At 44.3% G+C, this 18,723-nt stretch overlaps 1 protein-coding gene across 1 annotated transcript in view; it reads right to left on the reverse strand.

Annotated features, from left to right (window-relative positions):
• The window catches only part of LOC311211127 (unconventional myosin-X-like), a 59,242-nt gene that overhangs the window by 19,704 nt on the left and 20,815 nt on the right, over positions 1-18,723 (reverse strand). Inside the window, exons 15-21 of the mRNA XM_084289667.1 lie at positions 15,239-15,345; positions 10,637-10,942; positions 6,508-6,547; positions 4,158-4,949; positions 1,962-2,085; positions 1,238-1,481; positions 357-452 (exon numbers count right to left, since the gene is read on the reverse strand). Of these exons, the coding sequence (XP_084145793.1) occupies positions 357-452; positions 1,238-1,481; positions 1,962-2,085; positions 4,158-4,949; positions 6,508-6,547; positions 10,637-10,942; positions 15,239-15,345 (1,709 nt within the window). The remainder of the gene's footprint in view (positions 1-356; positions 453-1,237; positions 1,482-1,961; positions 2,086-4,157; positions 4,950-6,507; positions 6,548-10,636; positions 10,943-15,238; positions 15,346-18,723) is intronic.

An 18,723-nucleotide genomic window follows, 5' to 3' on the forward strand; every position in this document is an offset into this window, starting at 1 on the left:
AACATGAATAGACTTTTTGTTTGATTCAAGATTCCATTTAATAAATAAATCAGCTATTAGAAGTTCCAGTTTATGTTAAGGTTTTGTGTGTCTCCTGAAGTAACCCTTGAATTCAGCATGCTCACAGCCACGTGCAGAAGGTGGCAGTCCTGTGACTGTTAGGCTGAACCACCATCTCAGTAGCTGCAACAAGGAGTCCCCAAAGCAGGGGTGTACCTTCCAGTAGGTGACACTCAGGAATGAATCCCCACTTCTCTCCAGCAAAAGGGAAGTGGTTGTGTTCCCCAGTCTCCCCCATGAGCGGCTGGGTCAGATCTAGACTGAATGAACAAACTTAACAAAACTCGCTCTTATACCTGGCATCTTCTGGTGACTCTGCCACAATGTGATAAACTCTGTCTTCTGTCACAATGTCCAGGGCATTCTCCTTCTCATGAATGTCCACAATTTCCCTGGAATACAGCAAATTACAAGACATATGCTGAAAACCTTTTACAGGAATAACTTGTTTCAGATAGATTGTAACTTTGATAGAAATACAAAATTCCTTTGCATTACATTCCATTATAACTTTTAGGATCCCCTTATATAGATCTGTACAGTTAACCTACTATAAAACCAAAACTTAAGGAATTAAATGGATTTTCTTTAAGCCACCAGCAGACTGGATAGAAGAGAGAACTGGGAGGTTGATATAGAGGGCTGTTTACAAAGTGGGGTGTGCCACTTTTTTTTGGCACTTTACAGGGCCACAGAATGCCAAGAGGTGACTAGTCTCTCCTTTCCTTCAGCAGGAGCTAAGGAATTGGCTACAGTGGCAAAAAGAACATTCAAGGCTCAGGAAAAGGCATAGCACATGCTGCCAAATTCAAATCCCGCTGCGTCCTTCATACCATCACAGTGAAATGCCTGGGGAGTCCAAGAAACAGATGGAACCAGGGTAGGGAAGGATGCATGGGGTATGTACTTAATTAGCTCCTCCTGGTCTGGCTCCATCCATGGCTTTGAAAGAGCTTCTGCCAGACTATGAAATGCAAGACTGGAAGAAGGACTACCAAATAATTCCAGACTCCCTCCAGAGTAGAACTGGAAGCTCTAATCGTCTTTTCCTTCCCTTATGTTTCTGATTCTTCTAGCCCTACTGGAGACCTGTAGAGGGATGAACTGGCTGCACCGGTCACTTCATTTTCAATTTAGAGCAAATACTAGGGGTCAAAAGAATTAACTCCTCACTCACTTTGCCCTTCTGATATCAATTGTCCCCTTCAACTTTTCCTCACTGTCATTCTCAAAGTACATCAGCTTGGATTCTCGAAGCACAAACCAACGGCGTTTCCAGTTGCGGCGTGAAAGCGTCGACATGCCTCCGCCTTTTTTGTAGAGCCAGCCTGACTTCAGTGCCTCCTGCTTGGTGCGGAACCACATGAAGGCTTCATTCTTCAGGACACACCAGCGCCGCCTCCACGGGTTCATGAGGCCTCCTGCAAAGCAAGGGAGCAAGATCTCATCAGACACGCAGCAGTGGCCATTTCTCCATTTTGATCCTGCTTCTTGGGCACTCAGTTGCCCCTGCAGTTCCTATGTGCAACGAGGGAGCTGAGGGAGAGAAAGAACACTGTACTAAAGTTTGGAAAGAGGAAAAATAGAACCAGTGAAACATACACAAAATACAGAAATATATGCTTTACTCAAATATTTTCGTATTGTCTTCAGTCTTGTAGTTCAAAATGGGTCATATAAGCCCACACCAAGTGGGCATATCTCAGAGCAAAAGATGTTCAGTCTAATTCCCTGACATCCACCTCCTAGCCCTTTGTTTTATTTGCTGGAAATAAGAAGGGGGAAAAAAAAGAGTGAACAGAGAAGTAAGAGCAAAGGAAGATAGTGACTCTGAAGAAACAGAAGAGGAAAGAAGGTTTTCTGGATCCTGTCCTTCCACAGTTTTGGCTAAAGCTGCTTACCCTTCATGTAGAGATAGCTGTGAAAATAGGGTGGTCCTGAGCCATTGAAGATGGTGACTCGTCCATTACAAAACTCTTCATCTGTATCTATGTAAACATCCACTTCCTCTTCGCTGTCCAGAAACTAAAAGGAAAAGAAGAAATCCTGGCTACTTGGGTCCCACAGGACAACTGGAACAAAGTAACAAGACTGCAGAAATCACATGAGCAGAAGGTGCAAAACTACACATACTCCCTTCACAAAAAAAGCAATAGAGTAAAATTAAAGGCTTGGCAGATTACTCATTAATGCCTAAAGCAAGAGTCTCCAGAGAGCATGGAATTTTCATACCAGAAAGGAGAGTGACATTCAGCAGTGGACATGACTAGAAAGCTCCAGTTACCTGCAGAAGCAAACCTTCCTATTTCAGGGCAGAGCATATAGTCCAAAATCTAATTTAATGGGGTTAAGAGACAATTTTTCTTTCTAGAGGATTTTTCTGGCAGACAGGCCAGCATGCTGGACAAGATGGAATACTGACCTAACCCTTGCAAGGAAATGCCTTGCTTTGGGTTTACTAGAAAAAAAGCACATTCCAGAATAACTGAACCCTAAAAACAAAGATCTAAATTGCTGAAATAACAATACAATGTTTACTCATCCTTGCTCTCCAACTAGATAATTGCACTTAGCCATACGTCACACATGAAATCCCAAATTATGCTATCTTTTCCTTTGCCTTAAATACACCTTCCTATGATCAGCTTCATTAACTTAATATGGAGGCAGTTCCTTAGTCCTTTTCCTTCTCCAAATGCATGTTGTTTTTTTTCATTTTTCCCTTTCTGACCTGCCTCTCTGTGATCCATTTGCCCTCCTCTTTTGTCTTATTCCTCTTTCACTTATTTGTTTTCCCTCTCTTGACATTAAGTTTGAAAAAGCAGGTAGTCTTGAATCAGCAGCTCCTGATGCAATCCTAAGCCAGCTGCAGGTATCTCTTCCTGTGGCTCGTGCCATGACATAGAAGCATCTCCATTTTTTGTGAGTCTTACTCACTGAGGAGCCCAATAAAATCCCCTATGTCCATTTAAATTTTACGAAGAATGGTAGAAATTGGCCAAGACTGTAATAAACACTGTGACAGGGTGATTCATGACTTGAAGGATTACTTGACAGTGATCTGTGAGTATCTGCCCACAGAGAAGATACATTTATTCAAGCAAATCACATCATAAAAAATTCTGATGGCTGGCAGCTGACATTAGGGAAATGCAAACAGAAAAAAACATGCAACTTTTCAAGAGTCAAAATCTGCCACTGGAGAAGAAAAGCAAAGGAAATAAATTGAATTCCTTAAAAAAAGATCAATAATTTTCTAAAAGGTATTTTGTAGTTTGAGCTCCTATGCACAGAGACATCATTTATCTGAGGTATTTTTATGGCTATCATAGGCTTCACACCTGAACTCCTTTCAATCATTTGTGGGCTCATCTGACATGCTGGTCTACTGGGGGATTTACTGTGGCATTATTAAACAGCTAGCCCGAGGGCACGCACAAAGCTCAGGGCCCTGTGTGGAATTTGAGCCAAGATGCTTCAAGTACAAGGCTAATAGCCCAGCTTTACTACCTGCCATCACCCCTGCTGCAGGAACAGAAAGCAAAGTGGTGTTTGTGCCCACCAGGACACACCAGAACCAGCACAGTTATTCCTTCTAGCCTTAGAATAGCTTATCCTGTATACACCAGCTGAAAATAAACCCTTGACTTTGAACACTAGGACTAGGACAAGAGAATTTTAGTAATGGGAACAAATTAAACCCCAGCCTTTCCCATTTTCTCTTGTGATTGTCCACAGAAGTAGCCCAAGCTTTCAGTGAAATCTCTCTGAGGTAGGACACAAACCTACAAGATGTTAGTTGCCTGCTTTCAGTCTTTCTAGATGATGCTACTCTAATATCTGGTGATGGAAACAATCTAGGATAGCCTAGGTACCTCTGTACTAGGTTGTGTACCAGTGACACTGGACAGTCAAAAGGCTGCTGGCCTTCAGCCTATCACTCTTACCTTTTTTCATGCTGTTTACTGATGTAAGAGAGAGTTATATCAGTAACTATACACAGAGCAAGCAGGCATGCAGTAAAAAGGCACAGATGTTATAAATATCAACAAAGTCACACTAACGTCCAGAAAAAATGAATGGAGGCAGATTCTTACCGAGTCCAGGCTGCCACGGTTGGAGTCCAGGCTGGTGCCATGGGAGTTTCTCAGACTTTCCTCGCCATTCAGAGGCTCGGCTGAGGCACTGCCTGTGTCTCCACAGCCATCAAACTCCTCATGGTCATAGTCAGACTCCACATCTTGGGGGGAATTGTAAATCGGCTCTCCCACCTCTCCGCTGTTACTCCTCAGTGTATCTGAGACAGTGCCATAACTGCTTTCTGCTGGGTCACGTAGCGCACTCTGCTCCTTGGGGCTAGTGGTTCTTTCCACAGGTTGTCCTGGAGCAGGGACAACCTCTCCCACATCCCTCTGGAGAAGCGAAACTCTTGTGTCCACATCTTTCTCCAAGTAGTTATCACTGTTTCTCATGTCACGTTGAGTCACAGCCACCAAACTGGAAGTTGGCCGTCCTTCATCATCAGCATGAAACCCCTCATCCACCTCTTCCTCAGCCAGTGGTGCTACCAGGCTGCAGTCAACATTGAGTGTTCCCTCACTAGAAAGTGAGCGCTCTAAGTTCTGCACACTTTCATCCAGATTGCCAAAATCCAGCAGCTCCAGAAACTCCTGGGCAACCCTAGATGCCTCTTTTTCTAGCCTCTGGATCTCTTCTTCCCGCTGCCGATTGATTTCATTCCTGGTGTTTTCACAGATGATAGACATGTGATCCTCTTTCTGTTGCTGCAACTTCTCAATCTCCTTCTCCAGCCTTAAGATCTCCTCCATCTGACGTCTTTCTTCTTCTTGCAGGGGAATATTGACTTCCTCAGTCTTTACTGCTTCAACCTTAAAGAATTTGTAATAGTATTAAAGCAGTTTCATTAACCTGTGTTCCTCCACTGGACCTTTCATTTTTCCTGTCTCTTGTGCTTGCTCTGTACTTTCCATCTAAAAAATATGACCCTAAGCATCCTTTCCTTCTCTGTCTGGCATCTGCAATCACCCACAGTGTAAACGCTAAAGGTAGAACAACTGATCTTCAGGTACCTCAATTCTTCCAGCAACCTATCTTGTTTCTGAAGCGTGCAAAGTAGCTCACTGGGATCACTGAATTTTTAGAAGAGCCCCTCTGTTGGCTGCTCATGTTACAGCTCTCTGTACACTAGAATTTTGATAGAATCATCCTTTCGTTTTGAACTATCTCACACATATATAGGAGAAAGCAACTATGTATGAATATGTATGTGCATAATCTGCTAAAGAACTGTACATTTCCCAGATACATCATGAAAAGATTTGGGGATTTCGTTGCTTCCTGAGTTGGGGGTCTGACCACCAGAATTTGGCTCTGGAAAGGATTTTTTGCAATGAAGCAAGGCTGTGCCCTCTCCAACACGACCCAAACTCTATTCTGAATTTCTTGGCATTCTTAAGCATCACTGGATGGATAATAGCTAGCTGTGTGCTGAAGTCTCTTTCTTCTTCTATTCTCCACACTGAAATAGCTGAGGAAACCTCTCACAAGTACACAATAATTGGAAGATGGGAGATACTGGTAGCTTGCACTGCGGTTTAGCTATAAGATAAGGCATCCTCCCTTCCACTGAGGATGTTTAAAAAAAGACACACACAGAATAAATAAATAAATAAATAGATAAATAAATATATTCTAAAAGGATATAATATACTGACCAATCGGAATATGACAATGTAGACAATGAATTGGCCCCATCACGTCACAACTCGTATTTTCTTTAGGATTGCTCTATTGCTTGTTCTCCACTCAACTCTGACTTGTGGAGAAATAAATTTTTGTATACTAATCTGTCATCTTTCCTGAGCAGAGCTGGACTGAAAGTGGGGAACAAATGCTCTGGGCAAAGGAGTAAGATGACACCCAGCTGTTTTCACACACCTCAGGGTCGGTGGTCTGCTCTTTGATATATCAAGTACTAACAATTAGATCAGTTACCAGGGGGTTATTTTAGCCATGGTAGCTATCGTCTGCACTCTTATTTGGGCTGTTATAGGCAACAATCCAACAAAACAGATTGTGTCACAGTGTAGCACATCACAAGGTCATGCAATAAGCCCAAGCAGTAGAGATAAAAAAAATGATGCTGCATGTTCAACACTGAAACTTTCAAATAGGAACCATGCAAGCTGGTACATGAACCTTGGGGAAAAAAAAGAAAAACAAACAAACAAAAACCCTACCAAACAACCTTGTTAGCTCTAGGCACCTCTGTCAAAGCCAGACACCTGCAGGTTTTGAGTGAACAAAGCCATTTTATAAGTAATGTTGCCATAATATAGATATTAGCTTCATGTGAAGAGTGGGCAATGAAGGACCCTTTATAGATACTCAGAGAAGCTATATGGAAGGAATAACTCCTAAACTCACCTGAGTCACCTGGAGTAGAGCATTCAGTTGCTCCTTTTCTCTGAAAAACAAACAAGACATGATAGTCAGAGACAGACCTAGTTTTCCTAGGTAAGCCTTTTAGAATTACACAGACACACCACCCCTGCATGGATAAGGTTAAAAAAGTACCTGGTCTAATTTACTGATTTCAAAGCTTTTACAGTTTGGTAAAAATCAATTTCTCTGTGGTTTGCATGATCTTTGTGGATACAACAGATTTTCCCTACGCACTTAACTTTTGGATCAATCAGGAAATTGGATTAGTTGGAACACAGGAAAAAGGGCATTGGAAATAGTGACAGAAAGTCAGATCGTTTAGATTCATGTTAAATGTAAACTTAATCCTCTTAACACAGTGGGAAGCACTGTACGTCTACAGATATTAAATGAGGTTTTACATGTATAATTGACAGATTTCAGGAAACTTTTTTTGAACAAAGCAGAATTATTGCAATGCCAGCACTGAATTTGTGTTTTGTTTTGCATTTACTATATTAAACCTAGGAAAAAAAAAAAAAAAAACAAAAACAGATTTTAGTAATTTGTTAAATGGCTAAGCTGAAGACTTTCTATTCTGAAGAGCTGGGTGCTCCAGCTTGCCTAACTTCTCAGCGGTATGCAAAAACCTAACTTACTAGTAAAGGCCGTCAGAGTCAGAGTTTGTTAGTAAACACGAGTAGAGGAAAAAACTATCCCACGGTGCTGCATCTCCGCCCAGATCAAAAAGATTGTACTCCAAGGGGAAGCTTTCACCAGGACGAGGTTCTCCATAGCAAGTACACTACAAGCAACTGAACAGACAAATGTAGCAGACAGACAAATGCCAAGGTCATGCAAATGGGGTGGGGATGGGATGTGGCTGGATGGAAGACTCTGCCCGTAGCAACCACTGCGTAGCTAAATTCAGACTGGCAGTGGTAACTTGCAAATCTACAATTCAGTCTCATGCAGGACAGGAGGCAAGAGTATTTATTTCCCAGGCCCTACGGCTTTTTCCAGCCAAATTCTAAGTTGCAGCTGCAAGTCACAAAGTCCTTAAAGCTCTCACTCTTGCACTCTCTCTCACACACACAAATAAATCTACAAAATATTTATAAATGAAAGCTGACATAAGTGGGATCCAGATGGCTCCAACTTTACTGAAAGATCTCTAAGAGTAGTCATGAGCTGAAAAACTGCCTTAAATTGTTTGTGGGTGCAAGAGGCAGAGACATTTTAAAAGAAATCAGAAATACCAACTACAATCTACACACTAATTCCTTCAACTGTTCCTCACATATTTTAAACCTCTGATATTTCTTGCAGCTTTCCATCCATCTGCAAGTGATCCACAGTCATCCTGAAATGTGATACCCAAAACGAGGAACAGTATTCCAGCTGAAGCCTTAGCAGTGCCAAGAGGAACAGAAGAATCACCCCATATCTTACAGAAACAATCTTGTTTATCTATGGCATTTGCTTTCTCCTCTCACTACAGCATGACACCAGTGACTAAAACTCAAATTAACCTTCAGACCTTCTTCCTGCTGTTGAACTAGTCGTTCCTACTCCTCTCTCTGTGCATTTGATTATTCCTAGCTGTAGATCTGCATATGCCAGTACTGAATGCTATTCAATGTTTTCCAGACCACTTCTTTAATTTGCCAAAATTATTTGAATGGTAATCCTGTTTAGCTATACATTTGCAGACCCTCACCAGATGGTTTTATCTGCAAATTTAATAAAGATACTCGTATTTCCTCATCCGACTCATTATGAAAGCATTGCACTAGAACCATAGCCAGCACAGACCCTGGAAGAATCCCATTTAACAGTGCTCTCCTATTTAACAAGTAACCACTACTGTTTACTAATTAAAATGCTATAATACAATGCAGTTAAAAAACAAGTTCTAGTCTTGTTTCACCTACTTTTATCTAAACCACCTTCCTTATAGTGTCTTAAGAGTATTGTCACAACGTCAAAGCCTTTACTGAAGTCAAGATACCTACCCTCTGTGGCTTTTCTCTATCTACAAGATATGTCATAAGCTACCACAGAAGGAAACAGATAACTTTAATGCTGTTTGCTCTTCACAAACCTACGTTGGCTCTTACCTCCTTTATCAAGCACTTAAAATGGTTTGTTTCATTATTTGTTTCAATATCTCCCTGAAATTGAGGTTAGGCCGACTAGTCCAAAATTCCGTTTCTTTCACTTCCCTATTTTAAAAAGAGGTCATTATGTTTAGACTTTTCCAGTTTTATGGAAACTCCATTGCTATCCACAAAACAGGAGAAACAGAGCAGCTACTGATTCAAACTGCTTCACCCAGTACTTCTCAAAGTACCCAAATATTAATTTCAACAAGTCTGGATGACTTCTTTGTAATCTGATTTATATGAGCATTCACTAACTGCTTCTTTCCCTGCTAGGTTCTGAATTCTTGCAGATCTGTGCTAATTGTGTTTACTGTCCAGCAGCTAAGCCTTTTGGGAAGATAAAAATGGCATCAAATACTTCAGTTTTCTCAACATCATAATTTGTTCTTCCTGTTGAAGAGTAGACCAAATTGCTCCTTGTCTCCCTTTTACTAACAACGTATGCACAATAACTGCACGTCAACTTTTAGTTTGCATCCTGGTCCTTCTGATTTTGCCTCTGCATGTGTGCTTTTTATTTTTATTTTTGTTTGTTCTCAGTAGATGAGCCAATTTGCAATTTTTGTGGACTTCCACCTTGTTTTTGAGGTCCAGTGGAAGTTCAGGATTTAGACAAGCTGGTCCCCTAGTACCTTTTTCAGGTACTCACTCTGCATCAAGTCATTTGAGACCAAGTAGAAAGTGAAAGCAAAATGAAGAGCTCTCCTGATTCCTAGAAACACTGACATTTCTTTATAATGATGCTGGCTCAAACACTTCTTTGTGACAAGGAAATAGAGGGCTGGGGAAGAAATAATAATAATGAGCTAAATAAATCCTTTTATCTAAAGATAGGTATGGAATAGCTCTACATAGTAATAAGAGGACTTCAGACCCAAGAGAGCATCTGTGGCATTTGATCCCTGTAAGGTAGGTACTGCCATTCTGAACTTGTAGTTTTGCATTGGTGATGACGCTGCTGTTGAAAATTGACACATTGATAAAATGGAGCCTTTACTGATGTTCAATAAATTCTTTGACCAAACCATTCATCACTGGGGTCACTGACTCCATGTCTTTTCCCAGCACATATGTTACCCTACTGTCTCCTGTGAAACTGTAGGCAATCTTTTTTCCTTCTGACATGCTCCTAACAGAGTTTTCTGATTGTTGTCACAAATCTCAGTTTGCCAAGATCCAACCTCAGAAGAAGTATGTGACTAAAGTCCATCATAAGAAACATAAATAATTATTTATATTATGCTTGAAATAACACAGGATTTATTTGTTAAAATGCATATATTTATCCCATAGTTGAAGTTGTACGCTTAAAACAAAAGATTATCAGGAGACACCCAGTTTGGATAGGATGCAGGTAACCAAGGAGTGAGCAGTAAATAATGTATGAGGTGCAAGATTCTCAATGGGTGTGCTGGCACTGCTCACAGATCGCCTCTTTTTGTCAAGTCAGCTTTTCCTTTCTCCTCCTGACACATCTGTGTCCCTAAAGAGAGGAGCAGAGCAGCAGGACATGGGGCGCAGGTGTGTTCTCATGAGTGTAAGAGCTGCACATGAGTGTAAGAGCTGCATGAGTGTAATGGCAGCACAGGTGCACTGCTCATCTTCCACTCTGACCCAGCCTACTGGACACACCAAGACCCAGGAATTCTGGTACCTTCTCACTGGGCTAGTCCCTCCACATTTTGGAAGACCTGCCTTTCTAAAGTACGTTTCAAAGCAGAAAATCACTAAACACAGATAAAAATACACTGGAATACGCTTTCCTAAAGGAAGTGGGATGCTCCTTTTCCACCCTGCTTTCCTATTCTGAGCTATGTGCAGCCCACCTTGACAATTCCCCTGGCACTTTGACTCTGTCACAGGCAATTATTGTCCCACATTACTGTCCTGCCAAGGCCACAGACCTGCTCCTACACCTCAGCAGCTTTAGCGTTAGGGAACAATGAGTGTGAGAGACCGTCTTGTACCTTTCCTTCACCTCTTCCTCCTCCTGCTTCCTCCTACGCTCCTCCTCTTCTTGCCATTGTCTTTCCTCTTCCTCTCTTCTGATCTGTTCTTCCTCCTCTCGCCGCCTTCTCTCCTCTGCTTCCTGCTGCCGCCTGAGTTCCTGCTGCCGCAGGTGCCGGTAGAGGCTGCGAGCCTGCTGGCCACGCCAGTGCTTCTGCAGGACCACTGCAGACGCCTTCAGTCGCAGCAGGCTCTGCTTCCAGAAGTACGCTCGGTAGTTCTTTTGGATTATAACAACACTGGCTAGCACCTTTTGGTACTTCTTCCTAGAAAGAGAACCAGACACTTAATGTAACATGAAGCAACACATGCCACATGCTTTGCATTTCTTGTACCCTAGCGTGCTGACCGGTGCTATCACATCCACAGAAAAAGGAACCTGGAGCAATATTGCTCAGGAATGACAACTTCTCTTCCTCCACTGCTACTACCTATGAACTGCATTCTCCTTGATATTCTCAGTCCCACGCCTACCACTGGTTTGTTTCCCTGGGCACCTACTTTTGTGAAGACTTTGAGAATGAAGAACAGATATTTCACAACAACAAGAGAAGGCCCACTGGCCAAAAGTCTACTCACACTGCACATACACACATTTACTGTGCTATTAGTATAATCACTCAATGTGGATTTATGATATAAAAATATACAAAAAGTCTTACTATATGAGAACAAAGTCACAGTTTGCTTCATCTTTTAAGTAGTCAAAACCAGAAAAACTCCAGAAAAAAATGTGAAAATGAGGCAGAAAGATCTGGTCACATTAATCTGGTATTGTCTAGGGGAAAACACAGTATTGCTGAATTTAACATTGTAATGCACTCCCATAAAGTACGTACTTAAATTGCACAGCATTTTCCTTGAACAGTAATGATATAAAAATCAACTCGGCAGCATTTTTAAAACAAAACAACAACAAAAAAATGGTAGGACCCAAAATAAAAGAATCATCAATCAGTATTTTTGTACTCTATAAAAGTCACTTCTTGCCTCTGCATTGCTAAATGCTTTTATCAAGGACCTGGAAAAAAAAAAAAAGCCACTGGTAGAAGTTTGTACATGATAGCAAACCAGGCAAATAACAAAGGGGTTACTATTACACAGCGATCTGAATCAATTTGTAAGCTAGATTCAAGCAAACATTAAACAATCCAAAAGAGCCAAACGTAAGGTCTTGAATCAAGGAACCAAAGGCCAAGCACACCTGATGTGAGACTATGTTAGGAAGCAGCAAGTCAAAGAGAGATTTATGGTTCACAGGGATCATCAGCTGAATGCAAATTCCCAACACAATGCTATAGAAAAATGAGCCTGGGACTGTTACACTTGCAAGCAGAAATATTGTGCTGAAGGAGACTGTGCTGTTACTTCAATCCTGTGTTCAGTGCTAGCACTTCCATTTCAAGAACTATGTTGGACCATCCAGTGATTTCTGACAAAGCAGAACTGAAACCAGAAGTCCCGGCTTGCTGAAAGTGAGATTTAAGGCACTCATTTCATTACTTTAGGAAACAGAAGGCTAAGGAATGGCTTAATCCCAGCAAAGTACTCACATGAGAGCCATTTTTGGGTGGTGTTTCTAGTTATCTGGCAGGGGACATAACATGATTTAATTGACGTGAAACTGAAGTCTATTCAGGCTGGAAATAAGCCTCCATTTTTTAAAACAATTGAGGATATTCAGATACCTTAATACCTTGCTGCAAGGAAATGGGCATTGGTACTATTTGAATCAAAATCTTCTTTACTTCAAAGCAGAATTTTGCAGAGATGGGCCTGTGCTACACAGGGGCTCGGGACAGCAGGGTACAGTAGTCCTTTATGGTCTTAGTAGTTGTAGAAAGCATGCTGGAGATTACAGAGTATTCTCACATATCCTTCCCACACACCTTCTGCAGCCCCGAGGGAAAGGCACACCTCAAAATCCCCTTCCTAGCAATCACACCCTCTTCAGATGGCAACAGGGACCCATGCTGACAGCTTGCCACCTCCCTGCACATCAGATATATCAGCCTAGTCAAGAAAATCAGGAGACAGAAGCTAATAGCAATAGTACACAGAGGTCATAATTTTTTTTCCATAAGTATTAAGTCAAAGGGAGGAAACATGGAGAAAAGAAGAGGAAAGGGGAGAGATGATAAGAACTGGGAGGTTTTAACAAGAATTGCTCCTTGGCTGCAGTCCTCTCACCCCTGCTCCCTCTGTCCTCCCAGTGCCCTGCACATGGGGCGTGAACAGCTGCACAGGCCCTCTCTGCCAAGGCAGATACAAGTGCATCAAAAAGGGCACACTGACTTCTACAAAATGCATCTGCCAGAAACTCTGTCCAGTGCAACATGTGCCAAGCCCTGCCCAGCTACAGGCCGGCTCGGCCTGCTTATCTGCCAGGCTGAAGTGCCCCCTCATTCCTCATGACCACAGCAAAGCTCGCAGACGCCCTTCATCTGGAGCTGCTGCACGCAAGCCATGAATTTTATTCCCCTTGTTCAGCCCTCCACTTACTCTCTTGCACTGCCCACAGAAGTTCAATCTCCAGCCCGTGCTGGGGAGCTGGAGACATCCTGACCATGCATCACAAGGGCAAGCACGGTGGCTGCAGTGCTGCATTTGGAATTTAGTTAATTATTCTGTTGAGCTGCAGTTAGCAGTTATGCCTCCAAGGGCTAGAGACCACAACAAATATGGAGCCATTTCCTACTGTCTTCTTCCCCCGAGCAATAAGGTCCCGAAGGATCCAGGGGCACAGCCAAATTTATACCTGCTATTCCTCACGGATCCTGCAAGCCTGGGAACGGTTGTGTGTGCTTAGCTGGTGAGGCTGTTACCTGCAGCTCAGAGCTACAACAAAAACGAGGTCATTCGCATGGGCTTGTTTCTCTCTTCTTACTTTTTTAGTGACCATTCAGAGATGGCTATGGGGACTGAGAGCAAAGCAAGCCTTATGCCCCTCAGGACTGGTCCTCCAGGTTCACAGAAAAAGTTTACAAAGGGGGAAAAACTAGTAAAATATTTCCTGTGGCGTATATACCCTTCTTTGCCAACCACTTGACATGAGATTTAGCAAATTTAAACACACTTGTCCTTGCAATAGTAAAAGAAATGGTACCAAGCCCAAGGCAGGGGATGCTGGTAACTTTTGCCCTGTGTCCAGCTCTGCACAGACCATACATTACTGGCCCAGATGAACTCCCTCATGCTGGACCTTCTCCAATACAGGTGCAATGCAACTGGAAATTCTTTACAGGAATGTTTTCCAGTCTCCCTCCCTAGCGCTTTCTTCACTCCCTGCTATCCTCCCCTGCAAAGCCCAGTTGCATCCAGCTGCTTGTGGGGATTTCCACTCAGGCTGCACAAGCACAGCTTGTTCTAGAGAGGAGACGTGGAAGAGCAATGTGTGGGACAAGGAATCCAGATCTGTACAGGCTGGAGGACCATAAGATCTCTACCCAAGAGGAGCACTGCTGCACCTCTGTCTCCGACACAGCCCCGCTGGGCAGCAGCTACCTTCCCAGGAACTCAGCAAAGCAATAATCCAGTTTGCTTGCAGTGATGTTTCCCAGAAAAATCAATTTTTCTGTGCTAATCCCTACCCCTCTCTCCAAATGCTAGACGCAAAGTAATATAGAGCAGAGGCCCTGACACAAAGAACTTGCAATCTCATGTACAAACAACAGAGCTAGCTCATTTGTCTTCCTAAGGGGAAATAAATAAATGAGTAGAAGCCCCTGAGACCAAGCATGTGTTTTGCTGATATTCCACATTGGCAAGGCAGGGCACAACCCCTGCAAGCATTTCCCAGTGAAAAAAAAAATAAAAAAAAATATGTGAGCTACCTGGTGTAACTGGGACTCTAATAAGAGTGCTTGCTGGGAGAGTTGAACTGGCCAGGATTTCACCTCCTCGCACCCTGACTGACAGGTGTCTGGAGCAGAGACCAGCCAGGAAAGAGCATCTTACTGGGATTAAGTGTGCATGCCACAGCCATTAAGGAGTCAGCTGTTGCCCCGACTGGAGGGGCAGAGGAGGGGTGCTTTGTCTGCAGTTGGTTCTCCCAGCCCTCCCCAGTCAGGTGCAAAAGGGAGCGGCGAGATGAGATTACTGGTGCAAAGCTGGCCAAAAACCAATTCTGAAGAGTTAATTAAAAGGAGAGGGAGATCACGAGGCGGGCAGGCAGGGCTAGGAAAGACTTCGAGCAAAGGCAGAGCTGTGAGAGAGAGCAAGCGATTTGCAGGAGCAGAAACCAGAGCTGACAGGCATAAGGAAAAAGAGGGGACCCAAAGCGTAGGTGGGACCCAGCCAGGAGAGCCCTGAAGGCAAGGGAAAGGTGGCATCAGAGCCGAGCAGTGAATGCAGAAGTCCCCGAAGCATCAGCAGCAGCAGGGAGGGAGGGTGCAAGGCTTCAAGAAGAGCTGGCGAAGGCACAGGGGTCTCTGCAGAAGTGGTGCGGGCAGGGAGGGCAGCTGAAGGCAGAGAGAAGGGAGCGATGAGAGGGGACTGGAAAGGGGCTCAGGGCGACCCAGGCGGGCAAGCAGAGGGACGGTGGGGCAGCCCCCAGCACTGACCTTGCCATGTAGCCCAAGACGTGGGCCCGGATGACTACAGCAGCTTTCCTCAACTCCTCTTCCCGATCCTTCTCCAGCTTCTGCTCGAGAGCTTCCTTCAGGAAAACCTGACGCCGCGGGGAGGAGTTTCAATAAACACAAAGAGAGGAAAGAAGTCAGTCCCGGGAGAGCCTGGAGGTTGCATCCCCGGCTGCGCTCCTCTCCGGCTGCCCGCAGCCGCTGCTGCACCCCGGCTGCTGCGGGGAAAGTTGAGCGGTGCAAGCCCCGCACCCAGCACCCAGCCCTGGCCCCCGCCTCCCTCCCGCCCTCCCTCCGTGGTCAAGACTTAAAAGAGAGCGAGGGAGGGAGCAGAGGAAGGAGGGAGAGAGGAGGAGGAGGAGGAGAGCCTGTGCCTGGTATTAACTCCTTCCCTGCACGCCCTGGTACCGCCCCGCAGCAGGCACGGGTACCTGCTTCCCCGCTTAAGTTCTTTGCAAAGAAACTCCTCCACATGGCGAGGAAAGGAAAAATGCTGAGCTTTCCAGACTCCAGGGAGCAATCTTAGCAGCAGTCCCAACAGGGTAGGACAGCTGGAAAGCTAAAAGCCCTGTCGAGGGGCAATGTTGAATGTACCCCACTCCCCCCGGCTCTGGGTGCAAGCTGAAGCCCTCCACCGACCTCCAGAAAGTCTCCAGAAAGTGGAGATTGTCCTTGCTGAAGTTCAGCACTACAGCATGCATTAGAGGGAACGGAGCCCCCACGGGAGAGGTCTCCAAGTACTGAAGGTTGCACTTCAGTGTCCAGTGTTTTAATTCTCCAGCATCTCCCACTGCCTGAATTTCAAACCTCCTCTCAGTGCTAAATGCTTGCGTGAGGGATGGCAGTGCTATCTCGGAGACAAAAGGACCGAGATACAAGCAAGATAAGGGCATGTTTACAGGAATTGTGCTGACATATCTGAGCTAATTTAAATCAGCCGGCTCGCGTTATGTTAGCACGGAATTCAGCACGAGCTGCTGAAATACACGCTTTGCCTTTTGAGAAGGTCTGCAGCCTGCACGGTGGGTGTGCTGTTAGCAGTGTTAGCCTAGATTAAAGTTGGCCATGGTCTGTCCATGCAGGCTGCAGGCACAGCAGCTACTGCCGTGTGCCTGTGTGCCCGGCTGCCTGCTGCTGGCTAAGCCACTGCCAAGGCCAGCACCAGAACAGGCTCCACTAGAGGAGTGCTGCCCCACTTACCAACGCTCTGTCACAAACACGGGCTGCAGGCTGACACTTGTCACTCTGCAAGACTGCATTACTGGGTGGAAACTCCTTACGGATTTATTGGTTCTGCATGGCTATGCTGAAAGGCCAGAGATGTCCAGAGGTTTGAACATTTAGTCCAGTGTTCTGCATTAAAGCTCCCTTTCCCCACTTACCTCCTCTTATATCTCTGAGCACTTTCCTCTCCATCACTGCTTTTGGCCTCATCACTTTTTAGCCTCAACCATGACCACCACGTACCGAAATCTCTCCCTGCATTAGCACCCCTTGCCACTGACTTCCCTGCACTCCAGTTTTTCCTGGGGAGCCATTTCTGTTAAGATGGCCCACAGGAACGAGCTGTTTTGTAATGACTACGTAACTGTGGGTAGCCTTAAAAGAAAGTTCATTATCAAGGTACTGCCAACCATGAAGTTGGCATCCTTCCCTGCAAGTTGTACATCCACTCCCTCTGTCAACTCAACAATCTTTTAAAGGCTTCTTTGAGGCAGGGATTGCTCTTTCCATTACATTCCAGAACCAAGCAGCAGTCACCCATTTCAAGAAGGCAGCTAGCAAAACATTGTCTTAGTCCATTATCTTCATCAAATTGCAAAAATACTCAGTCTAGCAGTATTTTGCTAGCAAACATAGACTTTATTGTGCCAGTAAGGAGGGGGGAAAAACAACTTTGAAGTATGCAGAGTTCAAGACCTTACCCTAACCATGGGTTTTCTGTATATGCTTATAGATTGAGATGTTAATCTCAAATAGCATACAACATAAATACAATAGCTGTCTATAAGCTAATGACATCCCGAGGGTGTTTTTTTAGCCTCCTTGTAGATAGCAAGGAAAAGTGAAATTAATTTGAATCCAAAAATATTTTTATGCTTTGTGGAAATAACTGTGAATGTCGCTATTTCTATGTCACAGTTCATGGTTACTTTCTGAAAACATGAGATCACTTTCATCTGAGGAGGGAATGATTAGACAAAACCTACAGGCTATTTCTATCATATCTGCTCATATTATACACTGGCTAAGTTTAACAGTGCAGCACCAGTGCTCCTCACACAACCTCAATGCCTGCATGCGCTGTCAGTGCAACAGCAAACATACATTGAAAGCTGGGTGTAGATCAGCAGGCACAAATGTAGCCACGCGTGCACCCATGTGTACATAAGTGGGATCATATGATTCTTAGGGGAAAACACTGGGAAAGCAGGAAGTGGGTCACTGTGACCTGGGTGCCAATTAGTCTACAAAATCCTCCTCTTTCAAGCAGGCCCTGCAAAACAGCAGGTTGAAATGTGAAAATGAATGCATTCAAACAGCAAGGATTACTGCATCAAACAGCCTTAGGAAATTTGTGTTGAGGGTATAGGCAAATATGGCAGAAGGTCCAAGTGCACAGAGGAAAGGGACACAGAAGCTGCTGATGTGGAAGGAGTTGGTATGCTCCATCCCAGCACATCCCTGGTGAAGATGAGGGCACCTTGGTACAAGCCGTCGTCACACTGCCTGTCTGCATGCAAGCCCTCACCTCTGCCATGCCACCGGATAAAACCTGCCTTCTATACATTAATACTTTTCATAAACACTAATTTGACAATTGCCAGCACAGCAGCTGCTCTATTCTTAATGAAAAACACAAAGATCATCCTGCCCTTCCTCCCCCATTTCCTTTCCCAAGCTTCACAATCCCCAGTACTAATTCACAGAGTCTTTTCCTTCCTCCTACAAACAATTGCTAGGGATATAATTATCCTTCCATTCATTTTGCAGGAAGTATTCCCCCTTCTATAAGCCTTGCTCTTCACCCACCCCTTGTACTTCTTCCTAGGTTACATCCCCATTGGCCCATCACATCTTTCTGCAGTAGCTGTTCCTGACTCTGTACTCCCAGGCTGGTTCTTACCTGGTGCTGGGAATGGCTAGCTGGTACCAGAGCTGCACCTATAGCAGCAAAAGTGGTAGCAAGGACATGCAGGAACTTCCTCTCCAGGATAATAACCTACACTATGTGCCCCTTAGCTGGCAGCTTCACTTCACCCTTACCTGAAAGCCTCTGGAAAAATCAGGTCTCTTTTCTTCATCAAGTGCTTCACAAAGCACATCAAGCAACTCACCTGAAGAATGAAATGGCAGGGCAATGGCAACAGCACCTTGAGCAGCTGTGGGCTGCCCAGACTGTCAGGATGCTGAGAGGTGGCAGCAAGGGAGGAATAGGCCAGGACAGCCTTGGAGTGATGTATACA

The sequence above is a fragment of the Netta rufina genome, assembly GCF_964035555.1.
Source record: "Netta rufina genome assembly, chromosome: 6".
Classification (NCBI taxonomy): Eukaryota; Metazoa; Chordata; class Aves; order Anseriformes; family Anatidae; genus Netta; species Netta rufina.